Source organism: Sus scrofa, chromosome 6 (assembly GCF_054392235.1).
Source record: "Sus scrofa isolate SSC_HxYL_T2T_F1_AM1 chromosome 6, Sscrofa_HxYL_maternal_Yorkshire_Landrace_v2.0, whole genome shotgun sequence".
Classification (NCBI taxonomy): domain Eukaryota; kingdom Metazoa; phylum Chordata; class Mammalia; order Artiodactyla; family Suidae; genus Sus; species Sus scrofa.
The window spans coordinates 48,093,079-48,117,968 of NC_139388.1; the positions used below are offsets into that span (position 1 = coordinate 48,093,079).

The following is a 24,890-nucleotide window of genomic DNA, read 5'->3' on the forward strand; positions in this document are numbered from 1 at the left end:
TCAGATCTGACTGGGCTCTGGCATAGGCCAGCAGCTGTAGCTTCCATTCAACCCCTAGCCTGGGAACTCCCGTATGCCTGGAGTGCAGCCCAGAAAACAAAAACAAACAAAAAAATTGGTTTAGAGCTTCTTGTGGCTCAGTGGTCACTGCAGTGACTTGGGTTGCTGCTGTGTCGTAGGTTCGATCCCTGACCCAGGAACTTCTGCATGTGCTGGGTGGGGACATAAATAAAAATTTTAAAAAATAGGGAGTTCCCATTGTGACTCAACGGGTTACGAATCCGGCTAATATCCATGAGAATATAGGTTTGATCCCTGACCTCACTCAGTGGGTTAAGGATCCTGCATTGCCATAAACTGTGTTGTAGGTTGCAGTCTCTGCTGGGATCCTGCATTCCTGTGACTTGTAGTGTAGCTTTGATTCCACCTGGGTACTTCCATACGCCTCAGGTGCAGCCCTAAAAGGCAAAAAAAAAAAAAAAAAAAAAAAAAAGTAAAATACCAATAATGGACCACTCTGTGCCTAACACCAAATTTGAACAATCATCAACCCAGGGCCCATCTTAATTCATCTATGCCCCCTCCCATCACATAGCAAATCTCAGATATACCATTTCATCTATAGGCATTTTGATGTGTCTTCTCTAAAAATTTAGGATTGGAGTTCCCATCATGGAGCAAGGGAAACGAATCCGACTAAGAACCATGAGGTTGTGGGTTCGATCCCTGGCCTCGCTCAATGAGTTAATGCTCTGGCGTTGCCATGATCTGTGGCATAGGTGCCGGCCGCGGCTCAGCTCTGTCATTGCTGTGGCTGTGGCGAAGGCTGGGAGCTGTTGCTCCGATTGGACCCTAGCCTGGGAACCTCCATATGCCGAGGATGCGGCCCTAAAAAGCAAAATAAATACATAAAGTAAGTTTAAAAAAATAAAAATTTAGGACTTTCTTGCCGGCTTCTCTGGGAGTAGGGTGGGGTGGTAGTTGTTAATAATAGCACTATTATCCCACGTGTTTCAGATAAAACTTTTTGGCAGGACGACTTTGCAGTAGATGGTGCGTTCCTCCTCTCTCCGCGCACCACGAGGTACAGAACCTTTGTCGCTCGCGAATTTTGACCTTCAGGCCCAGAACAGCATCCCCCGGAGCCAACGTGAAGGGGGCGGGGCCGTGTAGCGGCCGAGGCGGTGCGCGTGCGCAGAGAGCTGCACCATCTCGGCCGCCGTAGTTCGCCTCTGCACCTGAGCGCCGCCCGTCATGGCGGCCTGTCGGAAGCCGGTTCTTCTGGGACTTCGAGATGCTGCTGTGCAGGGCCACCCGACGGGGCCGGGGGCCTGGACTGCAAGCAAGCTAGGCGGCGTTCCGGTGAGGTGGGGTGCCGGAGCCGGTATCGGGGGGTGCTGGTGAGGGCTACCGGGTGAGGGAGTGGGCGAGGTCCCGGGACAGAGTCAGGGTCTGAGCGCCTCCCTTGCCCTCAGGACTCCCTGCCGGCCGTGGCAGCGCCGAGGCCAGTGTGTGAAGTGTGCGGACAGCCGCTTGCCCTGGTCGTGCAGGTGTACTGCCCGCTGGAAGGCTCCCCGTTTCATCGGCTCCTGCACGTGTTCGCTTGTTCCCTCCCTGAGTGCCGTAGAGGCGGGGCGCGCAGGTAGGCGGGGAAGCTGCCCACGGGATTTTATACCGAGTGGGCGGGAGTGGAGGGCCGCTAAGGGGCACACCTGTAGGGGACTGGCCAGCCGGCTGGCAGTCGGCGATGGAACTCTCACCGAAATTTTTCTTTACTTTGAAGTTGGAAGGTGTTCCGCTCCCAGTGCCTGCAGAAGCGAGAGGAAGAGCCACAGGACATTCAGGTAAAGCGGTTGTGACTGTCTTATAATTTGCTGTAATTTTACAGTATTTTCCAGAATGTCCGTTAAGACAGACTTTAAGCCATGGTCTTTGGAGTAGGTTGGAATGGTTTTTGCTCGTTTTTGAACCATAAAATACTATCTCCTTAAGATTTTGTTAGTTGTTTTAATGATACATTGAAGACATGGAGGCACACAGCTTACTGATTTTTCTATTTGGGGAAAAAGTATCTGTATATATATATGTGATTGTCGCATATGGTTGTTTATAGTAAGCACATTGACTGAAATAGGGGTATGTGTATATAACAAGCATACTTAATAAGACAAAACTTGATCTGAGCCACGTCTTCAACCTACACCACAGCTTACAGCAATGCGGGATCCTTAACCCACTGAGGCCAGGGATTGAACCCTCATCCTCATGGATAGTAGTCGGCGTTTGTAACCTGCTGAGCCACAATCGGAACTTCTTGAATTTCTTGCAGGCAGATTGGTAGCTGCAGAACAAAATGCAACTTCCCTCTGCCTGTACATGTCACTTTATATATGCACTGACTTTTTTTTTTTTTTTTTTTTGTCTTTTTGTCTTTTTGCCTTTTCTGGGGCTGCTCCATCAGCACATGGAGGTTCCCGGGCTAGAGGTCTAATCAGAGCTGTAGCTGCTGGCCTTCGCCACAGCCACAGCAACTCAGGATCCGAGCTGCATCTGCAATCTACACCACAGCTCATGGCGATGCCGGATCCTTAACCCACTGAGCAAGGTCAGGGATCGAACCAAAACCTCATAATTCCTAGTCAGATTCGTTAACCACTGAGCCTCGATGGGAACTCCTGCACTGTCTTCTTAATGTGTGCCAAGGATAGTACTGGGAATAAAAACATGGGTATCTGCCTGTATTTATCAGGGTTCAGTTGCAGATAATAGAAAACACTTTGAGTTTTTAATTACTTTAAAAAGAATTTAGTTATTTATTTTTAGGGCCACACTGGCATGTAGAAGTTCCTGGGCTAAGGATTAAATCAGAGCTTGCAGCTATTTGGCCTGCACCACAGCCACAGCAATGCCAGATCCGTGCTGCATCTGCATCCTACGCCTCACCTTTAGGCAACGCAGGATCCTTAACACACTGAGCAAGCCAGGGATCAAACCCGAATCCTCATGGATTCTGGTTGCGTTTTTAACCGTCTGAGCCACAATGGAAACTGCCACTTTGACATTTTCAAGCTGAGACAGGTTTAAAATAGGGCTTTTACCAACTTACTGGATAGGCTGGAGGAGGTGCCTGCAGGAATGACCTCCAGAACCACATCTCAGAACCGATCTGTCAAGGAGCTGCTCGGCTACATCTCTTACAGTCAGGATACTGAGATGTGTTCTGGTAAAGTGAAGCTGCCCTTGTCAGAAGCGCCAACTCCAAAGCCTTGTTCCTGTCTCCATCTACAGACTGACTACCTTTTGCTTCATGGCCGCTCTTTCCACGTCACTCCATCTCACGTTTGTTTCTAGTGGACCTGATTAGCAGGCTCCCTGATCATACCTGCAGCTGTAGCTGCTTAGGAGACTGGGAAATGTAATTCTTTCCTATCAGCTTCTGCAAAGAGGTGTTGAAGAAATCGCTGTTTCACATCTGCCACAGTGCCCCTGAAAAGGAAACACAGTATGTTTCACCTTCACCATGCTTTTGAGTACATGGGGTCCAGGAAGTTGAATCTGAATGTGCCACACAGGGAGGCTGGTGTTAGGGCTCCCGCAGAAAGCTGAAGGGATGGGTAGCTGAAGCCAAGGGAATAGGTGAGATCATCCAGGTGTGCTTGAACCTCATTCACTGGGTGTTTTTCCAGAAACAGGAAAACGGCCTCACAGCTGAGGATTGGTGTGAAGGTGCAGATGACTGGGGAAGTGACGGTGAGGGGACACCTTCGCCACAGCTTACCTCGGGTTTTGGAAATGATTCCAACATTGCCAGAGACAAAGACTGGACCGCCCAGCTCCAAGACCTCTGCCTGCAGGACTCTGTCCCGGGTGCTGTGCCTCCTGCGCCTTCGGGGGAAGGGCTGGCCTTGCCTCCTGTGGTGCCGCAGTTCCTGCCCTACTACATCTGTGTTGTAGATGAGGACGATTACAGGGACGTTGTCAGTCTAGATCATGCTCAGAGCCTTCTGAGGGAGTATCAGCAGAGAGAAGGCGTGGATATGCAACAGTTGCTTTCCCAGAGGTGAGCGTGTGTGCTGCGGAGGTTGAGTGGTGATTTGATCAGGACGCTGCCACAGAAGGTACCCTTTGGTTTTACCTACATATCTCGGGAAACTTTTTCAGGCATAGCTTGTGTGTGTAGGACCTTTCTGCTTCACTCTTCATGGATGAGAAAGGAAGACAGAGACAAGGAGATCTTATCAGCCACCCCAGGGGTTAGCTTGAAAACACTTTTTTCTCTTATAAGGATTCTCCAGAGAACGAACTGACACAAGTTGGGGATAGCAAGTATTTATAGAAGATGTGTTTACTATCACTCAGACTTTTCTGTCTTTAAATGTGGAGTAGAGCAGTTCCTGTCATGGTACAGTGGGTTAAGGATCCGGTGTTGCTGCAGCTGCAGCTTCCGTCTTGACTGTGGCTTGGAACTGATCCTTGGCCTGGGAACTTATATGCTATGGGGCAGCCAAAAAAGAAAAAAATAAAAAGAATTCGACTGCAGTGGCTTGGGTCTCTGCAAGGTGTAGGTTCAACCCTCCGCCAGCATTGCCACAACTCCCTGGCCCAGGAACTTCCATAGGCCATGAATGTGGCCGCAAAATTTTAAAAATTAAAAGAAAAATGTATAGTAAAGGAGTTCCCACTGTGGCACAAATGGGATCAGTGGCATCTCTGCAGTGCCAGGATGTAGGTTCGATCCCCAGCCTGGCACAGTGGGTTAGAGAATCTATCACGCGGCTCAGATCTGATCCCTAGCTTGGGAACTCCATATGCCAAAAAAAGAAAAGAAAAAAAAAGTATATTAGAGGCAGGCAAGTTAAAAAAATGCCATTTGTTTATTGACTCTTGACTGTGGCTCACAAACTGGCCTAGGACCTCAGAGACCCTCCCAGGGCCTCAGTTCTCCCCTGTAAAATGGGAGTGATTCTGATATCTGGTATGTATCTCTTTTGATGGATTTTGGAGTTAAATGAGTGAATGGGTCTTGAAAGGCATTATAAATCAAAGCCCTCAAGAGAAGCAAGAAAAGAGAGTTAAGTAGCTTATCACGTTAAGTAGCCAACTAGTATCCATGAGTGGGTTAAGGATCTAGCATTGATGCAGCTGTGGTGTAGGTTGCAGACATGGCTTGGATCCCGAGTTGCTGTGGCTGTGGTGTAGGCCAGCAGCTATGGCTCCAGTGGACCCTTAGCCTGGGAACCTCCATATGCCCCAGGTGCAGCCCTAGAAAAGACCTAAATAAATAAAAATAAATAAATAAAGTGGAGAGGTGAGAATAATCCCTTTGCTATTACAGCAGAATTACAACAGGATATTTGGAGAGATGTTGACCTGGTTTTTGACCAGAGCTGCCTCATTTATAAATGTTTTCAGAAGAGTGTTGGAGTGTATGAAGACGTAATGGTATTTGAAAATAATCCATAGTGGAGAAAGAAGTGGAGAACGTCAATGGGCATAATGACTTTTTAAATGGCAAATAATTGTCCAGAGTTGAATAGGAATCAGGGTGTGGCAGAAGGGTGGGCAGGGCATTACCGTTATTCATTATAAAGTCATAAATTTATGATCTTTAGATTATGTGCACATATTACTTTGGTAAAGCTTTAAAAAAACTGTCTTGTGTACTGTTCTAAATACTGTAATTCTCTGGATATAGACATGCCAAAGTTTTTCTGTTTCTCTTTTTTAGTCTTTCTAGTGATAGTGATGAAAAATATGAGAAGACTGTAATTAAAAGTGGAGATAAGATGTTTTACAAATTCATGAAGAGAATTGCTGCTTGTCAGGAGCAGATTTTGAGGTAAAGACACATTTTCTTTTATTGTTTTTCTTTTTTTTTTTTGTCTTTTGTCTTTTTAGGGCCACACCCAAGGCATATGGAGATTCCCAGGCTAGGGGTCAGATCAGAGTTACAGCTCCCGGCCTATGCCACAGCCACAGCAGGATCCAAGCCGCATCTGCGACCTACACCACAGCTCACAGCCACGCCAGATCCTTAACCCACTGAGCAAGGCCAGGAATTGAACCCACATCCTCATGAATCCTAGTTGGGTTCGTTAACTGCTGAGCCACGAAGGGAACTTAGTTTTTATGTGAACATTAGGATGCGCGTATGTAAGTAGGTATTGTGTATTTAAAAAGTAATAATTGGGGTCATGGAGTATTTATAATTTATCTCTTTTCAGTAAACAGTCATTGGTATTGAGGGTTTCCCTATGTATAAAAAATTCTTCAAAATGATTTTTTCTTTTTTTTAACTAAAATTTTCAGTAGTAATACATTTATAAGGGTCAAAAACATTAAAAAATATAAACACACACACACACACACACATATATATATAAATATAATGAAATAATTCTTTCCCTACCATTCAAACCTACTGAGGTGATCACTGTTGATAGTTTCCTTAGTGTGCTTATACAGTTTCTTTATGTAGGTCAAAGCAAATATGATTACACATTACTTCCCTTTTTCTTTTTTTAAACACAAGGAAGCATTCTAGAAACATTTTGTGTCCTTTTTTTTTTGGTCTTTTTGCCTTTTCTAGGGCCGCTTCCCATGGCATTTGGAGGTTCCCAGGCTAGGGGTCCAATCGGAGCTGTAGCTGCCGACCTACACCAGAGCCACAGCAACACGGGATCCAAGCCGATGTGTGACCTACACCACAGCTCATCGCGGTGCCAGATCCTTAACCACTGAGTGAGGCCAGGGATCAAACCTGCAACCTCATGGCTCCTAGTCGGATTCATTAACCATTGCACCACGACTGTGTCCTGCTTTTTAAACTACACTCTATCTAGTGGTAATGTATCTTTTTAGTACATTGAGAACTAAAAAAAAAAAAAAAGCTTTATAATGCTGTAATCCATTTTACTTATTGATGGATATTTAGTATTGTTTCCAAACTTTTGCTGTTACAGATTATACTAACCAGCAGTCTTATACCTGTGTCAGTTTGCATTCATACAGATTTATCTGTAGGATACAGATTGTCTCCCATTGGACTTTAATTTCTGCTGGCAGTATATGGTCTTTTTTGTCTTTTTAGGGCCTCACCCACAGCATATGGATGTCTCCCAGGCTAGGGGTCGAATCGGAGCTGTAGCTGTTAACATACATCACAGCCACAGCAATGCGGGATCCAAGCCACGTCTGCAACCTACACCGAAGCTCATGGCAATGCTGGATCCTTAACCCACTGAGCGAGGCCAGGGATCAAACCTGCCTGCTCCCCAATGCTAGTCAGATTCATTTCCACTGAGCCACAACGGGAACTCCTGGAATGTTTGTTTTTTGATTTTGCTTGCGGCTCTGTTGTTGAGTATTTAATTGCTTCCATTTGGTTTCTTTTAGTTTTGCACAGTTGTAGTGCTGCAGTACATATCTCCTTCACAAATCTTCACTGTTTTAGTGATTTCCCCTTAATCTAGTTCTAGGAGTGAAGTTCAGAATTGGAAGGTTTGAGGTTTAAAGTTTCTTGATGTGTGTTGTTTGACTGTGTTTTTTTTGTTTGTTTTGTTTTTTTGCCTTTTCTAGGGCTACACTCATGGCATATGTAGGTTCCCAGGCTAGGGGTCTAATTGGAGCTGTAGACGCTGGCCTACACCACACCAAAGCAACACGGGATCCGAGCCGCATTTGCAACCCACACCACAACTCACTGCAGCGCCGGATCCTTAACCCACTGAATAAGGCCAGGGATCGAACTGCAACCTCATGGGTCGTAGTCAGATTCATTAACCACTGAACCACAACGGGAACTCCCTGACTGTTGTTTTTACTCCTTAGTACAAAGTCAGACTTTACTCTTTATTTCTGCATCGAGATTTTATTGATGAAAACAATTTATCTTGTTTCTCCTTGTTTTAATTAGGCATGGCAACTAGAGATGCCGTCATGAAAACATGCCCAGATTATGATACCTTCAACAGAATTTTTCACATCGAACACGTATATTTAAGCATGTGGTCCCTCAGTGGTGGCAGTGACTCTCAGCTAGAGACCATCCCTTGGGAGGGCTCTTCACCAGTGAGACTCATGGCTCACGGTGACCCCCTGCTACTACAAGCGTGGTGGGCAATGGCACAGGGAGTTAGGAATGGCCTATTACATGCAAAAGTGCCTGGGTTCCATGATGGGTTACAGTAATGATAGGGAAGTCAAGGCCATTTCTCCTCGGTTAGAGTGACATCTCTCCCATCATGTAAGATGTTTTTCACTATCTCAAAAGTAGAAGTACAAGCAAAAAGAACTTTTCAGATAGTGACTTTTGACTGTCTCAAAAGTAAAGGATATCTTTTACTTTTCTCAAAAGAAAAAGATAGTGACATTTTTCACCATCTCAAAAGTTCTAGTGTGGAGTTCCCATCGTGGCACAGCGGAAACAAATCCGACTGGAACCATGAGGTTGCAGGTCGATCCCATTGTTGCCGTGAGCTGTGGTGTAGGCCAGCAGCTGCAGCTCTCATTCGCTCCCTAGCCTGGGCACTTCCACATGCCACAGTTTGGCCCTTAAAAAAATGGCAAAGTTTGTAAACTAAGTTTATTAAGTTTATGGCATGGTGAGTGTTTCCTGTTCATGAAGTGGAAGTGGGTCATCGTAAAGGTTTTCGTCCTCATCATCTGCATGTCGGGTGGGCTGAGGGGAGGAAGTGGAGGGGTTTTTCTGGCTGCATCTGGGTGGCAGAGGCAGAAGAGGTGGAGGAGGTGGGAGGGGAGCAGGCAAGGCAGGCACTTGGTGTACCTTTACAGAAACACATCATAATTTCTCTGACTTTTTTGCTTTTTCATTTCTCTATAAATGTTTACATATGGTACCAATTCTCCTTCCACTGTTTGTTTTAGTTTCACTGCCCCTATCATAGAAGGGTCCATGTCGTAAAAAAGTTAAAAGCAGCCTCAAATCATTAGAAGCCTTCTGCCAGATTGTGTAGTGTCGGTTTGTTTTCTGGCACTGCTTCTTCTGCATCTTCTTCATTGTTTGGCACTGCCACTGGCTCTCGAGTTTCTCCATGATCCGTACCTTAAAACCCTTCACCCCCCACCTTTTTTACCTTTCCCACAATCTCTTTCATGATTTCCTTGATTGGCTCTGTTGTAAATCCTGTGAAGTCAGCTCAACATCTGGACGCAGTTTTCTCCAGCAGGAATTTATTATTTCGAGCTTAATGGCTTTTACGGCTTTTTCTCTAACAACGGCATCGTCAACGGTCTGATCTTTCCAGACTTTCACAGCGCTCTGTCTGGGTTCTCTTCCAGAACATTAACAGTCCTTTCCATGGAGAACTGCGTATAATGAGCATTAAAGGTGCTTATGACCCCCTGGTTTAGAGGCTGAATTAGAGATGTTGTATTTGGGGGCACGTAGACCATTTTGACACCTTTGGTGTTGAATTCGTGGGGTTCTGGGTGGCCCGGGGCATTGTCTGGTGCCAAAAGAACTTTAAAAGACAGTCCCTTTTTGACAAAGTACTTCTGACTTCAAGGACAAAGCGTTGATGGAACCAGTCCATAAAAAGTGTTCTTGTTGTCCAGGCCTCCTTGTATAACCAAGAGACTGGCAGCTGGCATTTATCTTTTCTCTTCAAGGCTTGGGGGTTAACAGCTTTATAGACTAGGGTTGTCCTTACCATAAACCAGCCACATTTCCACAAAACCGTAGTTAGCCTGGTCCTTTCCGCTTTACATCCTGATGTTTGCTTCTCTTCCTCACTGATGAATGTCCTTTGTGTCATTTTTTTCACCAGAGTAGGGTACTTTAATCTGCATCAAAGCCCTGTTCAGGCAGATATCCTTTCTGCACAGTGACTTTTTTCTTCTTTCTCTGTTTTTGTTTTTGTTTTGTTTTGTTTTTTTTGGCTGCACCGAGGCATGTAGAAGTTCCTGGGCTAGGAACTGTGTGACCTGTGCCTCAGCTGCCCCAATGCCAGATCCTTAACCCACTGTGCCAGGCTGGGGATCGAACCTGAGCCACTGCAGAGACAACATAGGATACTTTACCCACTGTGCCACAGTGGGAACTCCATCTTGACTTTTTTATTCCTTTTTACAAGCCACACCTGTGGCATATGAAAGTCCCCAGGCTAGGGGTCAAATTGGAGCTGCAGCTGCCAGCCTACACCACAGCACAGCAACGGCAGATCTAAGCTGTGTCTGTGACCTCTGCCACAATTTGCAGAAGCACCATATCTTTTTTTTTTTTTTTTTTTTTTTTTTTTTTGTCTTTTGTCTTTTTGTTGTTGTTGTTGTTGCTATTTCTTGGTTCTTGGGCCGCTCCCGCGGCATATGGAGGTTCCCAGGCTAGGGGTTGAATCAGAGCTGTAGCCACCGGCCTACGCCAGAGCCACAGCAACGCGGGATCCGAGCCGCGTCTGCAACCTACACCACAGCTCACGGCAACGCCGGATCGTTAACCCACTGAGCAAGGGCAGGGACCGAACCCGCAACCTCATGGTTCCTGGTCGGATTCATTAACCACTGCGCCACGACGGGAACTCCCCAGAAGCACCATATCTTTAACCCACTGAGCAAGGCCAGATATCTAACCCGCATCTTCACAGACACTGTGTCAAGTTCTTAACCTGCTGAGCTACAATAGGAATCCCATCTTGACATTTTTAAAGCCAGACCTCTTTCTAAAATTATCAAACCACCCTTTACTAGCTTTAAATTTTCCAGCTTTAGACATTCCTTTAGCTTTAAGTCATATAATGACTTTGCTTTTTCTTTTTTCTTTTTTTTTTTTTTTTCTTTGTCTTTTTAGGGCCACACCTGTAGCACATGGAGGTTCCCAGGCTGGGGTCCAATCAGAGCTGTAGCTGCTGACCTATACCACAGCCACAGCAACACTGGATCCTTAACCTGCTGAGCAAGGCCAGGGATCGAACCTGTGTCCTCATGGATGCTAGTCAGATTTATTTCCACTGAGCCACAACAGGAACCCCTATATTCCTTTTTACATTCTTTTCCATTAGGATTTATCTCAGGATATTGAATACAGTTCTCTGTGCTATACAGTAGGACCTTGTTGTTTATAGATGTAGTTCTTATTATTCTGTTTATGCTGTATGTGTGTATGTATATATGTATTTAATTGTAATATACTTTAGCATGTGTGTTTTAATTTATCCTGCTTGGGATGTGCTTAGCTTTTTAGATTTGTGGGTTGGTATCTTCTTGTCAGTTAAAAAAAAATTTGGCCATATCTCTTTAAAATTTCTTCTGTCTTCTTTCCTTCTTCTAGAACTCCAGTTACTTTATGTTAAACCATTTGAAATCCCATGGTTTTAAAAATGTTCTGTTTCTTTTTTTAAATTTTTCATGTTTTGTTTCACTTTGGTATTTGTTTTCCTTAAATTCATAGCTTTTTCTTTGTTATTTCCAGCTGCTGTTAACTTTTGTCTTTTTTAGGGTTGCCCCCGCGGCACATGGAGGTTCCCAGGCTAGGGGTTGAATTGGAGCTGTAGCCGCCAGCCTGTGCCACAAGTTGCTGTTAATTTTTATTGAATGGAGTTCTTTTATTTCAGAAATAGGGCTTTTCCTTTCCATCATTTCTGTCTTGATCTCTTTTAGTTTCCACATCTCTGCTAAATTCGTCATATGTTTATGCATGTCTACCTTTTCCACATGATTCTTTTTTAAAAATTTTAATGGGGTATAGTTGATTTACAGTGTTGTGTTTAGCTTCAAGTTTATAGCAAAGTGAACCAGGTAAACATACACGTGTCCATTCTTTTTTCTCATGTAGGTTATTAAGAACATTGAGTAGACCTCCTTGTGCTGTACAGTAGGTCCTTGTTAGTTATCTATTTTATATGTAATAGTGCCTATGTGTTCATCCCATCCTCCCAATTTATCCCTCGCCCCATCCAAGTGATTCTTTTACATGGGTTTTTTTTGTTTTTTTTTGTTTTTGGTATTTTATATTTTATTTTGTTGTGTTGTGTTGTTGTTATCGTTGAGTTTTCTTGGCTGTGCTCAAGGCATGCGGAAGTTCAGGGCTCAGGGTTGAACCTGTGCCATACCAGTGACCAGAGCCACAGCAGTGACACAGTTAGATACTTAACCACTAGGCCAGCAAGGAACTTCTGTTATTGGTATTTTAAAGGTCTGTCTGATAATTCCTTCACCTTAGCTATGGGTTTCCTTGTATTCACTTTCCTTATATGTCAGTGTTTTTTCCTGCTTCTTTGCACATCTCATAGCCTAAAATAATTACTTACTGGAAATTGTATGTTAGTCTTCTTCTATAAGGCTAATACTGTGAAGGGCTGAGTCTTTTTAATCTGCAGTTGAGCTGAGTCTGGGCTTTGTTGCAGTTTTAGTTAGATTCAATTCAGCACTGACTTTAGTACCTTCATCTAGACTTTAAATCAAGCACTGATAAAAATTCAGAGATCTAGCTATGATTTACATCCTTGCGTCTCATTTTCTGGGCCTTTGGATTTTCTTTGCTCTCTGGTTTTGCTCTCTGGTTTTGCTCTGGTTTTGCAAGAAAGAAGCAAAATTTGCCAAGTGTGGTATTGGATGTTGGAATGTGACTTGTATGTGGCTCTGATTCAGGGTTCTTTGTTTCCTTGCCCTAGGTATTCCTGGAGTGGAGAACCACTTTTTTTGACTTGTCCTACATCAGAAGTCACTGAGATCCCAGCCTGTAGCCACTGTGGTGTTCGAAGGATATTTGAGTTTCAGCTTATGCCAGCGCTGGTCAGCATGCTCAGAAGTGCTAATTTAGGTAATAAGCCCTTTATTTATTAGAGCTTGCGGTTTTCTGGCATGAATTTGGAATTATTTTATTTTATTTTAGCTATGCCTGTAGCGTGCAGAAGTCCCCAGGCCAGCGGTAACCATAGCCACAATAGTGACAATGCCAAATCCTTTATCTCCTGAGCTACTAGGGAACTCTCTGGAATAATTTATTTTATTTTTTTTTTATGGCCACTCTTGCGGCATATGGAAGATCCTGGACTAGGAATTGAATCTGAGCTACAGCTGCAATGCAGGAGGATCCTTTAACCCACTGCTCCAAGCCAGGGATCGAACCCATGCCTCAGCAGTGACCCAGGCCACTGTAGTCAGATCCTTAGCCCATTGTTCCACAATGGGAATCTTTTTTTTTTTTTTTTTTTTTAGGGCCACACCCATAGCATATGGAAGTTCCCAGGTAAGGATCAAAATTGGAGCTACAGCTGCTGGCTTACACCATAGCCACAGCAATGTGGGATCTAAGCCAGGTCTGCGACCTATACTAGAGATCACAGCAACATGGGGTCCCCAACTCACTGAGCAAGGCCAGGGATCAAACCCCCCCTCATGGATACTATTCACATTCGTTTCTGCTGCACTAAAATGGCCTTAAAAAAATTGGAGTTCTTATTGTGGCTCAGTGGCTAACGAATCCGACTAGGAACCATGAGGTTGAGGTTCGATCCCTGGCTTTGCTCAGTGGGTTAAGGAACTGGCTTTGCCGTGAGCTGTGGTGTAGGTTGCCAGTGCAGCTCAGATCCTGAGTTGCTGTGGCTGTGGTGTAGGCCAGCAGCTGTAGCTCTGACTGGACCCCTAGTCTAGGAACCTACATGTACTGCAGGTGCAGCCCTAAAAGAAGCAAAAAAATAAAGTAAAATAAAATGAAAACCTATCATTTTGGATTTGTTTACTTATAAAATAGAAGCATATTATTGGAAATTTGGGATAGTAAAATTATTTTAAGGATATTTATAATACAATGTATTTAATACATACAGGATACTTTTGGTTGATTGAAGACCAGTCTATTTTCTGCCTTAAAATTATTTTCATCACATTATCATATAATCAAAATGTATTCTTTAACAAATGACTATTACTATTACAATTTTATACTATTTATTTTTAGAATTTTTGAAAGAAAAATTCAGCGTTCTTACAATAAAAATAATGCATGTCGTGGTGCAAAATTCAAGAAGTACAGAAGTATATGCAATAAGAAGTGAAGGCCTTTCAGAGTTCTCTCATGGCACAACAGGTTAATGATCTGGTATAGTCACTGAAGCAGTTTGGGTCGCTTCTATGGCATGGGTTCAGTCCCTGACCCAGGAACTTCCATATGCTCTGGGCATCTCCAAAAAAAAAAAAAGAAAAGCCTTTCTAATTTCAGTTACTAGAGGAAATTTTTTTTTTTGTCTTTTTTAGGGCCACACCCTCAGCATTTGAAGGTTCCCAGGCTAGGGGTCCAATTGGAGCTACAGCTGCTGGCCTACACCACAACCACAGCAACTTGAGATCTGAGCCACATCTGTGACCTACACCACAGCTCATGGCAACACCAGATCCTCAGCCCACTGAGCAAGGCTAGGAATTGAACCTACATCTTCATGGATGCTAGTCATACTCGTTTCTGCTGAGCCACAACGGGAACTCCTCTAGACGGAACTTTTCATGGTGAGTTTATTTTTCTGTACTTCGCTCTAACATACTCTATGCAAACACACACACACACACACACACACACACACACACACACGAATATACTTGTAAAAATTTTTTTTGGATAAAAATATGCATAGTTTTATACTCTTTCTTATATTGGGGAATTTTTCTTATGGTAATATATTAGAATTTTTTGCGGATAGCTTTACGGAGATGTAATTAACATAAGAACTATGTATATTTAAAATGTACACTCTCATAAGTACTGACATATGAATACACATGAAATAATCACCAAAGTAATGAATATGTCTCTCACTCTCAGAAGTTTCCTCAAGTCCCTTTGTGTTCGATTTTCCCCCTTCTACTAACCCCAGATCTAATTTGTCATTATAGATTAGTTTTCACAGAGTTAACATATAACACTTGTTATATGTTCTGTGAACATGAGTTTTCTGGAAGTTTTATAAATACTTCTGTTTGCTTTTTTCATTAGTAATTATTTAGAGATACACCCATGTCCTTAGTATCAATAGTTCATATCTTATTATTGCTGAACATTATTGCATCACTTTTATCGCTGGACATTTTGGTGGACATTATGTGTCATTTCCATTAAGGGCTATTATAAATACAGTTTGCCCTGAATATTTGTGTTCAAGTCTGGACATAGGCTTTTATTACTCTTGGGTAAACATCTAGGAGAAAAAATTGTTGAATCATAAAGTAGATATGTGTTTAACTTTTTTTTTTTTTTTCCTTTTTTGACCACCCTGCATCATATGGAGTTCCCAGGCCAGGGAATAGGTTGGAGCCGCAATTACAACCTAAGCCACAGATCCTTAACCCACTGTGCTGGACTGGGGTTCCAGCCTGAGTCTCAGCACTCCCAAGATTCTGCCTATCACATTGTGCCACAGCAGGAACTTCTTAAGACACTGCCAAATTGTTTTCAAAAAGGTTGTGTCACTCACCCTTCAATACTTGGTATGCTCTGTCGTGTTCATTTTAGCTAGTTGTATAGGTGTGTAGTGATGTCTCATGGTTTTAATGTGCATTTTTCTAATGACTAATGATTTTGAGCATCTTTTTCTTTTTCTTTTTTTCTTTTTTGGTCTTTTTAGGGCCACACCCTCGGCATATGGAGGTTCTCAGACTAGGGGTCGAATCAGAGCTGTAGCCACCAGCCTACGCCACAGCAACGACAGGTCTGAACCGTGTCTTCGACCTACACCACAGCTCACGGCAACGCGGGATCCTTAACCCACTGAGCAAGGCCAGGGGACGAACCCATGTCCTCATGGATGCTAGTCAGATTCCTTCTTGCTGTGCCACAACAGGAACTCTGAGTCTTCTTTTTTTTCTTAGTCTTTCTAGCAAAAGAGTTGTCAATTTTGTTGAGTACAAACTTTTGGCTTTGTAGAGTTTTCTCTATTGTTTTTGTATTCTCCCTTTTAAAAATCTTCACTGTAGCCTTTATTTCTTCCTTTCTTCTGCCAGCTTTGATTGATTAGTCTTTTTCTAGTTCCTTGAGGTATACAGTTAAGGTCATTGATTTGAGTTCTTCGTTTTTAATATATGAGTTTATATATGTCAATTTTCCTCTTAGCACTGCTTTCACTGCATCTCATAAGGTTTGGTATGTTGTGTTTTTGTTCTCATTTGTCTCAAGGAATTGTAAAATTTCCCTTGTGATTTCTTTTTTGTGTTTTGTTTAATTCCACGTATTCGTGAATTTTCTAGTTTTACTTCTGTTACTGATATTTGTGTTTTGTTTAATTTCCACGTATTCGTGAATTTTCTAGTTTTACTTCTGTTACTGATATTTTTCTTTCTGTCTGTCTGTCTTTCTTTGGTCTTTTTAGGGCCGCACCTGTGGCATATGGAAGTTCCTAAGCCAGTGGTCAAATCGGAGCTACAGCTGCCAACTTATGCCACAGCAACTTGAGATCCACAACTCACCTGCCACACAGATCTTTGACCCACTGAGCGAGGCCAGGGATTAAACCCACGTCCTCATGGATACTAGTTGCATTCGTTACCGCTGAGCCAAGATGAGAACTCCCCCATAACTGATTTCTAATTTCATTTCATTGTGATCAGAAAAGATACTTTGCATGAGTTCAGTCTTTTTCAATTTATTGAAACTTACCTTTTTTTTTGTCTTTTTAGGGCCACACCCGTGACATATGCAGGTTCCCACGCCAGGGGTCTAATTGGAGCTATAGCCGCCAGCCTATTTCACAGATATGGCAGATCTGAGCCGTATCTGCCGCCTACACCACAGCTTCTGGCAATGCCGGATCCTTTACCCACTGATGGAGGCCAGGGATCAAACCTGCATCCTCATGGATGCCAGTCAGATTCGTTTCTGCTGCTCCACAACAGGAGCTCCTGTTGAAACTTACTTGTTTCTTACTGTATGGTATACCTGAGAGATGTTCCATGTGTACTTGAAAAAAACGTGTGTACTCCTGTTGATAAGTGGAGTGTTCCATATGTGTCTGTAAGTTCTAATTGATTAATAGCATTGTCAAATCCTCTGTTTCCTTATTGATCTTCTGTCCGGTTGTTTTAATTATTACTGTAAATGAGTTATTGAAGTCAGCTATTATTGTTGCATTGTCTGTTTCTCCCTTTAAATCCGTCAGTTTTTGCTTCATATATTTTGGGTCTCTGTAGATAAAGGCTTCGATGTTTATAATTATTTTATCTTCTTATTAAACCTTTTGACAACATACTATATATCCCTCTTTGTCTCTTACAACTATTTTTCGATTTAAGTTTTTTGGTCTGACAATAAGATAGTAACTCCAATTCTGTTTTGGTTACTGTTTTCCTATAATATCTTTTCTGTTTTTTTGTTTTAATCCTCTTTGTGTTCCTATATCTAAAGAGAATTTCTAATATATATAGATGGATCTAGTTTTATTTTATTATTTTGTTTTTGCCTGCACCTGCAGTGTTCGGAAGTTCCTGGGCCAGGAATCAAACCCACACCACAGCAGCAATCTGAGCCACTGCAGTTTGACAGCTTGAAATCTTTAATCCATTGTGCCACCAGGGAACTCGTGTTTTATATTTTTTAATATCCAATCTGCCAATGCTTGTTTTTAAATGGAGAATTTAGGGAATTCCATTGTGGCTCAGCGGTAATGAACCTGACTAGTATCGACGAGGACGCCAGTTTGATCCCTGGCCTCTATCAGTGGGTTAAGGATCTGGCATTGCCACGAGCTACAGACACAACTCGAATTTGGCATTGCTGTGGCTGTGGTGTAGGCCTGCAGCTACCACTCTGATTTGACCCCTAGCCTGGGGACTTCCATGTACTGCAGGTTTGCCCCTAAAAAGACAAAAAATAATAAAGTAGGAGAATTTAATCATTTTACATTTAATGTCATTACTGATAAAGGATTTACTTCTGCCATTTTGCTATTTTCTGTATGCCTTATAATGTTTTTGTTTCTCAATTCCTTCATTATTGCCCCTTTTTTGTATTTAGATAGTTTTTTGTAATATACCCGTTTAGATTCTCTTCTTTCATTTTCTGTATATTTTTTTGTTTAAAAAATTTTTTGAAAGTTTTATTGAAGTATAGTTGATTTATAAGGTTGCAGTAATTTCTCCTGACCAACAAAGTGATTCATATCCATTCTCTTTCACATTCTTTTCCCACATAGATTATCACAGAATGTTGGGTAGAGTTCTCTTAATTATTTACTTAGTTGTTTCTTTGTGAATTACAGTTGGCAATTTAACATTTTAGCAGTATAGTTTGAATAATACCAACTTTCCTTTGCTAGTAAACCAAATACTTCTGCTATGTACATCTCTGTTCTTTTCCTTGTGTGTGTGTGTGTGTGTGTACAGTGTCCGCTGAGCCAAGACGGGAGCTCCTTCCTTTATATTGTTATTGTCACAAATTATATTTCTATACTTGGTACATCTGTTAACGTAGATTCACAGTTTTTATGCATTCACTTTTTCAGTCATATAGGAGAAAGAAGTTAAAAACTGGAGTTCCCGTCATGGCTCAGTGGTAATGAACCCTACTAGTATCCATGAGGACACAGATTCCATCCCTGGCCTGGCTCAGTGGGTTAAGGTTCTGGTGTTGCCATGAGCTGTGGATGTAGGTTACAGACATGCCTCGGATCCCACGTTGCTGTGGCTGTGGTGTAGGCCAGGCAGCTACAGCTCCAATTGGACCCCTATCCTGGGAACTTCCATATGCCGCTGGTATGGCCCTAAAAAGCAGAAGAAAAAAAAAGTTAAAAACTAAACCGAAAAGTTCAATAAAGCTGTCTTTTGTGAAATTACCTTCAATAATATTTTGTGAAATTACCTTCAATAATATTTCTTATTTGCTTGTCTTTGAGTTACTGTCTAATGTCCTTTAGTTTCAATGTCAAGAACTCCTTTTTCTGGACTTGCTGTTGGCCTCTCTGTTAAGGATTCGGCGTTGTCACTGCTGTGGTGCAGGTTCAACCCCTGGCCCATGAACTTACACATGTTCTCGTGCAGCCAAAAAAAGAACTCCTTTTACTATTTCTTGTAGGACTGCTCTACTGGTAGTAAACTCCCTCACCTTTTTTTTTTTTTTTTTTGGCCATGCCCACGGCATTTGGAATTTCCTGGGCCAGGAATCAAACCCAGGGCCACAACAGTGACCCAGGTTGCTGCAGTGACAACATCAGGTCCTAATCCACTGCACCACAAGGGAATTCCAAAATCTCTCATCTTTAAAAAAAAAAATCTGATAATATCTTAATTCTCATTCAGTTTCAAAAGACGGTTTTGTCAGATATACAGTTCTTAGTTATAGTCTTTTCAGGACTTTAAATGTATCATCTCACTGCCCACTGCTTTCATGGTTTCTGAGAAATCAGCTGTTAAATCTTATTGAGGATGTCTTGTATGTAACTAGTTCCTTCTGTTTTGCTGCTTGAAAGTTACCTTTTGTCTTTGAGTTTTAACTGTGTCCATTTAACATTTGACTATACTATGTCTGGTGTGGATGCCTTTGAGTTTTTCCTGCCTGAAGTTTATTGAGCTTCTTGGATGAGGAGTGGGAGCTAGTTGCTTAATGAAACAAGGAAAATCTCTGAATATATATGTGTATATATATTTTTTTTAATTAAAAAAATTTTTTTTTTTTTTGCCACACTTACAGCATATGGAAGTTCCTGGGCCAGGGATCGAATACAAACCACAGCTATGACCTGTGCCTCAGCTGAGATAACTCCAGATCCTTAGCCCAGTGCACCAGGCCGGGGATTGAACCCGTGCCTGGGCAGCATCTCAAGCCACTGCAGAGACAATGCTGGACCCTTAAACTGCTGTGCTACAGCAGGAACTTTGAATCTCTAAAATTTACCAGTATCTTAATCAAGCTATTACCTAGATGATGAAGTATTTGAATAAACTCCAGGGGTCCAAAATAGATAGTTTTCAGATAGTTCTGCCAGCTCAGTGTTTGCTTTAGTGGATGGTCAGAGTAGGAGCTTCTTACTCTGCCATCTTCCTTGGCATTATGGCCAGTTGACTTTTGTGTACTGATCTGTGCCCTGCAACTGTTCTATTTACTGTTTTGTTGATTATATCAGATTTTGAACATAGACAATCATGTCATGATGATAGTTTTATATTTCTTCTTTCCTTAGCTAGCCATCTTTTTTTTTTTCCTTAATTGGAGTTCTCATCAAGGCTTAGCAGTAATGAACCCTGTTAGTATCCATGAGGACTCGGGTTCAATCCCTGTTCTTGCTCAGTGGGTTAAAGATCTGGCATTACTGTGAGCTGTAGCATAGGTCGCAGATGCTGCTTGGATCTGGTGTTGCTGTGGCTGTGGTGTAGGCTGACAGCTGTTGCTCCGATCTGACCCCTAGCCTGGAAACTTCCATATGCCACGGGTCTGGCCCTAAAAAGCAAAAGATTAAAAGAGTGTTCCATTTTTGAAGTTTTCACTTCTTACTTGCCTTGTCTATTTCTTGTGGTTCATCTTTTTTTCTCTGCTTATTTTGATTCCTGAATTTTCTCTTTCTTTTTTTTTTTTTAATTGAGTTTAGCTGACTGGCAATTTTTTTTTTTTTTTTTTTGGTCTTTTTGCCATTTTCTTGGGCCACTCTCCCGGCACATGGAGGTTCCCAGGCTAGGGGTCGAATCGGAGCTGTAGCCACCAGCCTACGCCAGAGCCACAGCAACGCGGGATCCGAGCCACATCTGCAACCTACACCACACACAGCTCACGGCAATGCTGAATCCTTAACCCACTGAGCAAGGCCAGGGATCAAACCCGCAACCTCATGGTTCCTAGTCGGGTTCGTTAACCACTGCGCCACAACGGGAACTCCTGACTGGCAATATTTTATTCATTTCTGGTGTGCAGGAAAGTGACGCAGACATACATACACACACACACACACACACACACACACACACACACATGTTCTTTTTTGGTCTCTTTTCCATCATAGGTTATTATAAGGTTTGCATATAGTTCCCTGTACTGTACAGTAGGCCTTTGTTGTTTATCTACTTTATATATAGTAGTGTGCATCTATTAATCCCATGCTCCTGATTTATGCCTCTCCCCTACTATAAGGCTTTTTTTTTCTATGTCTGTGAGTCTGTGTTTTGTAAATGAAATTCATTTGTATCATTTTTGTAGATTCCACATCTGAGTGATACCATATGATATCTTTCTCTGATCCTTGAATTTTATGTTGGAGATTTTCTGTAAATATCTAGCAAACCTTGGAAATCACCATTACTAACACATTAGTAAGGATCATTCCAGTCTTCATTCTTTTTTTTTTTTAATTCTTTAATTTTTTTTTTTTTTGTCTTTTTAGGGCTGCACCCGTAGCATATGGAGGTTCCCAGGCTAGAGGCTGAATTGGAGCTGTAGCTGCTGGCCTATGCCACAAGCTCAGCAATGCCACGTCTGAGCGGAGCCACAGCTCACGGCAACTCGGGATCCTTAGCCCACTCAGTGAGACCAGGGATCGAACCTGCATGCTCATGGATGCTAATCAGATTTGTTTCCCCTGAACCACTGTGGGAACCCCCCAGTCTTCATTCTTAGCATAAATACAGATAGAAAGTTACATAGATAGATGAATGGCTAGAAGAAAATTTTTTGAAAATGGGAAAAATTTAGTAATACTAATTTAAAATGTTAGAATAAATTTATGCATATTTAACGTAAAAAAATTAAGTGTAAGCAGAGCAGTTGCTGGACTGAGATAATGGGTTCTTCACTCACAAGGCCCTCGTTTCTAAAAGGTCCTCTGTTTGGGGTATTTTTTTCATTTGTTTGTTTTCTCATGGCCATATTTGCAGCATATGGAAAATCCTGGGCCAGGGACTGAATCTGAGCCACAGCTATGACCTGTGTCACTCCGCTGGCTGGGTGTCAACCCTGAGCCTCTACAGCAACCCAAGCTGTTGCAGTCGGATTCTTTTTTTTCTTTCTAGGGCCTCACCTGCGTCATGTGGAAGTTCAAAGGCTAGGAGTCAAATCAGAGCTACAGCTGCCAATCTGCACCATAGCCACAGCAACACCAGATCTGAGCTGCCCCTGCAACCTATTGCAGCTTACGGCAGCGCCGGATCCCTTAACCCCCTGAGTGAGACCAGGGATTGAACCCGAGTCCCCATGAACACTAGTTGGGTTCGTTACCACTGAGTCATGAGGGGAACTCCCCTGCCTACATTTTTAAAAAAGTATTTTTCCTTTGTTGCTCCAAACCAGCTGTCCAGATCATCCTGTTGACTCCTATTTTCTGATCATGATTTCAGCAGGAGTTCTTGCTGTTCATGTTTTTGTAGTGCCTTTCTTCATGACATTATCCACTGATAAATTTCTGTAAATTCTTTGGATTTATTTTCTCCTTTTTGCCTTCACCCTGTCTTGAACGTCTTGTGTTCTATTAGTGTGACATATTTTATTTTATTTATTTATTTGCTTTTTAGGGCCACACTGGCGGCATATAGAAGTTCCCAGGCTAGGGGTAGAATCAGAGCTACAGCTCCACAGCCACAGCAACACAGGATCTGAGCCACGTCTGTGACCTACACCACAGCTTTTGGCAACGCCAGATCTTTAACCCACTGAGCAAGGCCAGGGATCAAACCCTCAACCTCACGGTTCCTAATCAGATTTGTTTCCCCTGTGCCAGAATGGGAACTTCGAGATTTTTGTTTATTTTTAAAGTATAATTCCTGGAGTTCCCGTCATGGCTCAGTGGTTAATGAATCTGACTAGGAACCATGAGGTTGTGGGTTCAGTCCCTGGCCTTGCTCAGTGGGTTAAGGATCCGGCGTTGCCATGAGCTGTGGTGTAGGTTGCAGATGTGGCTCGGATCCTGTGTTGCTGTGGCTCTGGCGGAGGCTGGCGGCTGCAGCTCCGATTCGACCCCTAGCCTGGGAACCTCCATATGCCATGGGTGCGGTCCTAGAAAAGTCAAAAAGACAAAATAAATAAATATAGTTCCTAGTAAGTTTGTTTTTGGCTGTCAATGTTCACTTTGTAGGAAATACTATGACTGTGTTGTGACTATAAACTACTGAATGAGCACTGTTTTGGCGGTGGGGGGGTTATTATTATTTTTTTACCTTTTTGCTTTTTAGGGCTGCACCTGTGGCATATAGAGTTTCCCAGGCTAGGGGTTGAATCAGAGCTACAGCTGCTGGCCTACACCACAGCTCACAGCAACGCCAGGTCCTTGATCCACTGAGTGAGGCCAGGGATCGAACCTGAATCCTCATGGATCCTAGTTGGATTCGTTTCCATTGTGCCACAACGGGAATTCCCGAGTGAGCACTGTTGTTTTTGTTTTTTTTGTTTGTGGCTTTTGGGTTTTTTTTTGTCTTTTTGCCTTTTCTAGGGCCGCCTCCGCAGCACATGGAGGTTCCCAGGCTAGGGGTCTAATCGGAGCTGTAGCCTCTGGCCTACACCACAGCCACAGCAACGCCAGATCCAAGCCGTGTCTGCGACCTACACCAGAGCTCACAGCAACACCAGATCCTTAACCCACTGAGCGAGGCCAGGGATGGAACCCTCAACCTCATGGTTCCTAGTCAGATTCGTTAACCACTGATCCACGACGGGAACTCCCCAAGTGAGCACTGTTTTGCTTTATGTAGTTATTTTTTTCAGCTTGTAACATAAAATCATTCTGCGTAGCAACACCAGTTATCCTGGTGTTGAGTCATCTTTCTCCTTCCGGAATTTCTATTATCTTCTAACTGCTTAACTTTCTGTTTCACAGTGAACATCTTAAGATATGCCAGGCTCTGTTCTAAGCCTCTTACCTATATCAGCTCATTTACTCTCCTTACAACAATCTTAGCATCGTGATAAATACAGTCATTATTACATAGAAGTGAAATTGCTTGCTCGAGGTGATTAGAGCCAGGTTTGGAATTCACGCAGTCTTTTTCCAGTCTGCTCTCTATCCGCTAAGCAAACTTTAGATATTGGTGTATATCTCTTAATACTTTCTCTTTGCTGTAATCCCGAATGTATTGTATTTTTCAGGTCTTTCTGTGGAATTTGGAACCATTCTAATTTACACATGTGAGAAGAGTTGCTGGCCTCAAAACCATCAGACTCCCATGGAAGAATTTTGTATTATACAAGAAGACCCAGATGAATTATTATTTAAGTAGTGCATTTTCTTTTATTTATATAAATTAAAACAAATTTTAATGTTCAAATTGTGTTTTTACCTCATTTTGACTCACAGCTTATTAGCTCTTGTTTTTAAGTGTGGCCCTTTTTGCTTTTGGCACCCATAATGGGACTAGAGCCAGGACTTAGAACCTCCTGGCTGGGGACTGGTTTACCCTTGCAGGGTCAGTGGCCAGTCTCCACAGTGGCAGTTCGGAATGTCCCTCCACTGTAGCCCAGAGGGCAGGTGATCCCATGTATGCAGCCTGGAGGACATTCTAGAAGGGAGGGCATCTAAAGAGCCATGAGCAGCAGCCAGCCATGTTGCCTTGGCACTTCACTGCACTTTTGCTGTCCCTGGATGCTGACACAGCAAACTCCTGGACCTGCTCCAGCTGCTTGAGGCTCCTGCCCTGTGACGTGAGCTGTTCAGGCATGCCCCATGTTCCCCCACCCCAGGCTCCCGCCCTCACTCGCTTGAACCTTCTGCCTCTGAAGCATCACAGGAAGGGGACTCATTCTCTGTTCTGGATTGTCCCTCCATACCTGTAAACGTGTCCAGTCTCCCCTTTCTGTATTTAGTTTTTATGTTACCAGCTGCTTCCTTTCCACTGCCCCTTGACAGCAGCATGAAAACACCCACCCACTGCGTACAGACCTGCGTAGATGAGGACACTGAGTAGTAATATAAACAACCTGGGGCGTTCCCATCGGGGCTGTGGAAACAAATCCTATTAGGAACCATGAGGTCGTGGGTTCGATT

The 24,890-nt window shown here is 42.9% G+C and overlaps 1 protein-coding gene across 2 annotated transcripts; it reads left to right on the forward strand.

Annotated features, from left to right (window-relative positions):
• Positions 1-1,204: 1,204 nt before the first annotated feature.
• Positions 1,205-24,174, forward strand: PDCD2L (programmed cell death 2 like). Of its 2 annotated transcripts, none has more exons than XR_014806022.1 (7): positions 1,205-1,362; positions 1,476-1,642; positions 1,784-1,844; positions 3,687-4,060; positions 5,729-5,839; positions 12,627-13,111; positions 13,580-13,678. XR_014806022.1 is itself a non-coding variant. In XM_005653277.4 (7 exons), the coding sequence occupies exons 1-7, from the start codon at positions 1,255-1,257 to the stop codon at positions 24,124-24,126; spliced, it is 1,101 nt and encodes a 366-aa protein (XP_005653334.2). In that variant the 5' UTR covers positions 1,205-1,254; the 3' UTR covers positions 24,127-24,174. The 2 variants fall into 2 exon arrangements, 1 of the variants encoding a protein (XP_005653334.2); XM_005653277.4 differs by lacking the exon at positions 13,580-13,678 and adding an exon at positions 23,996-24,174 and having other exon boundaries at positions 12,627-12,775.
• The last annotated feature ends 716 nt before the right edge of the window (positions 24,175-24,890 follow it).

Excerpts from the sequence above, each read along its gene's own strand:
- PDCD2L (XM_005653277.4), top strand. The coding sequence starts at position 1,255 with ATGGCGGCCTGTCGGAAGCCGGTTCTTCTGGGACTTCGAGATGCTGCT. Across the intron at positions 1,643-1,783 it reads CGTAGAGGCGGGGCGCGCAG|TTGGAAGGTGTTCCGCTCCC; the intron begins GTAGGCGGGGAA and ends TTTACTTTGAAG. Across the intron at positions 5,840-12,626 it reads TGTCAGGAGCAGATTTTGAG|GTATTCCTGGAGTGGAGAAC; the intron begins GTAAAGACACAT and ends TCCTTGCCCTAG.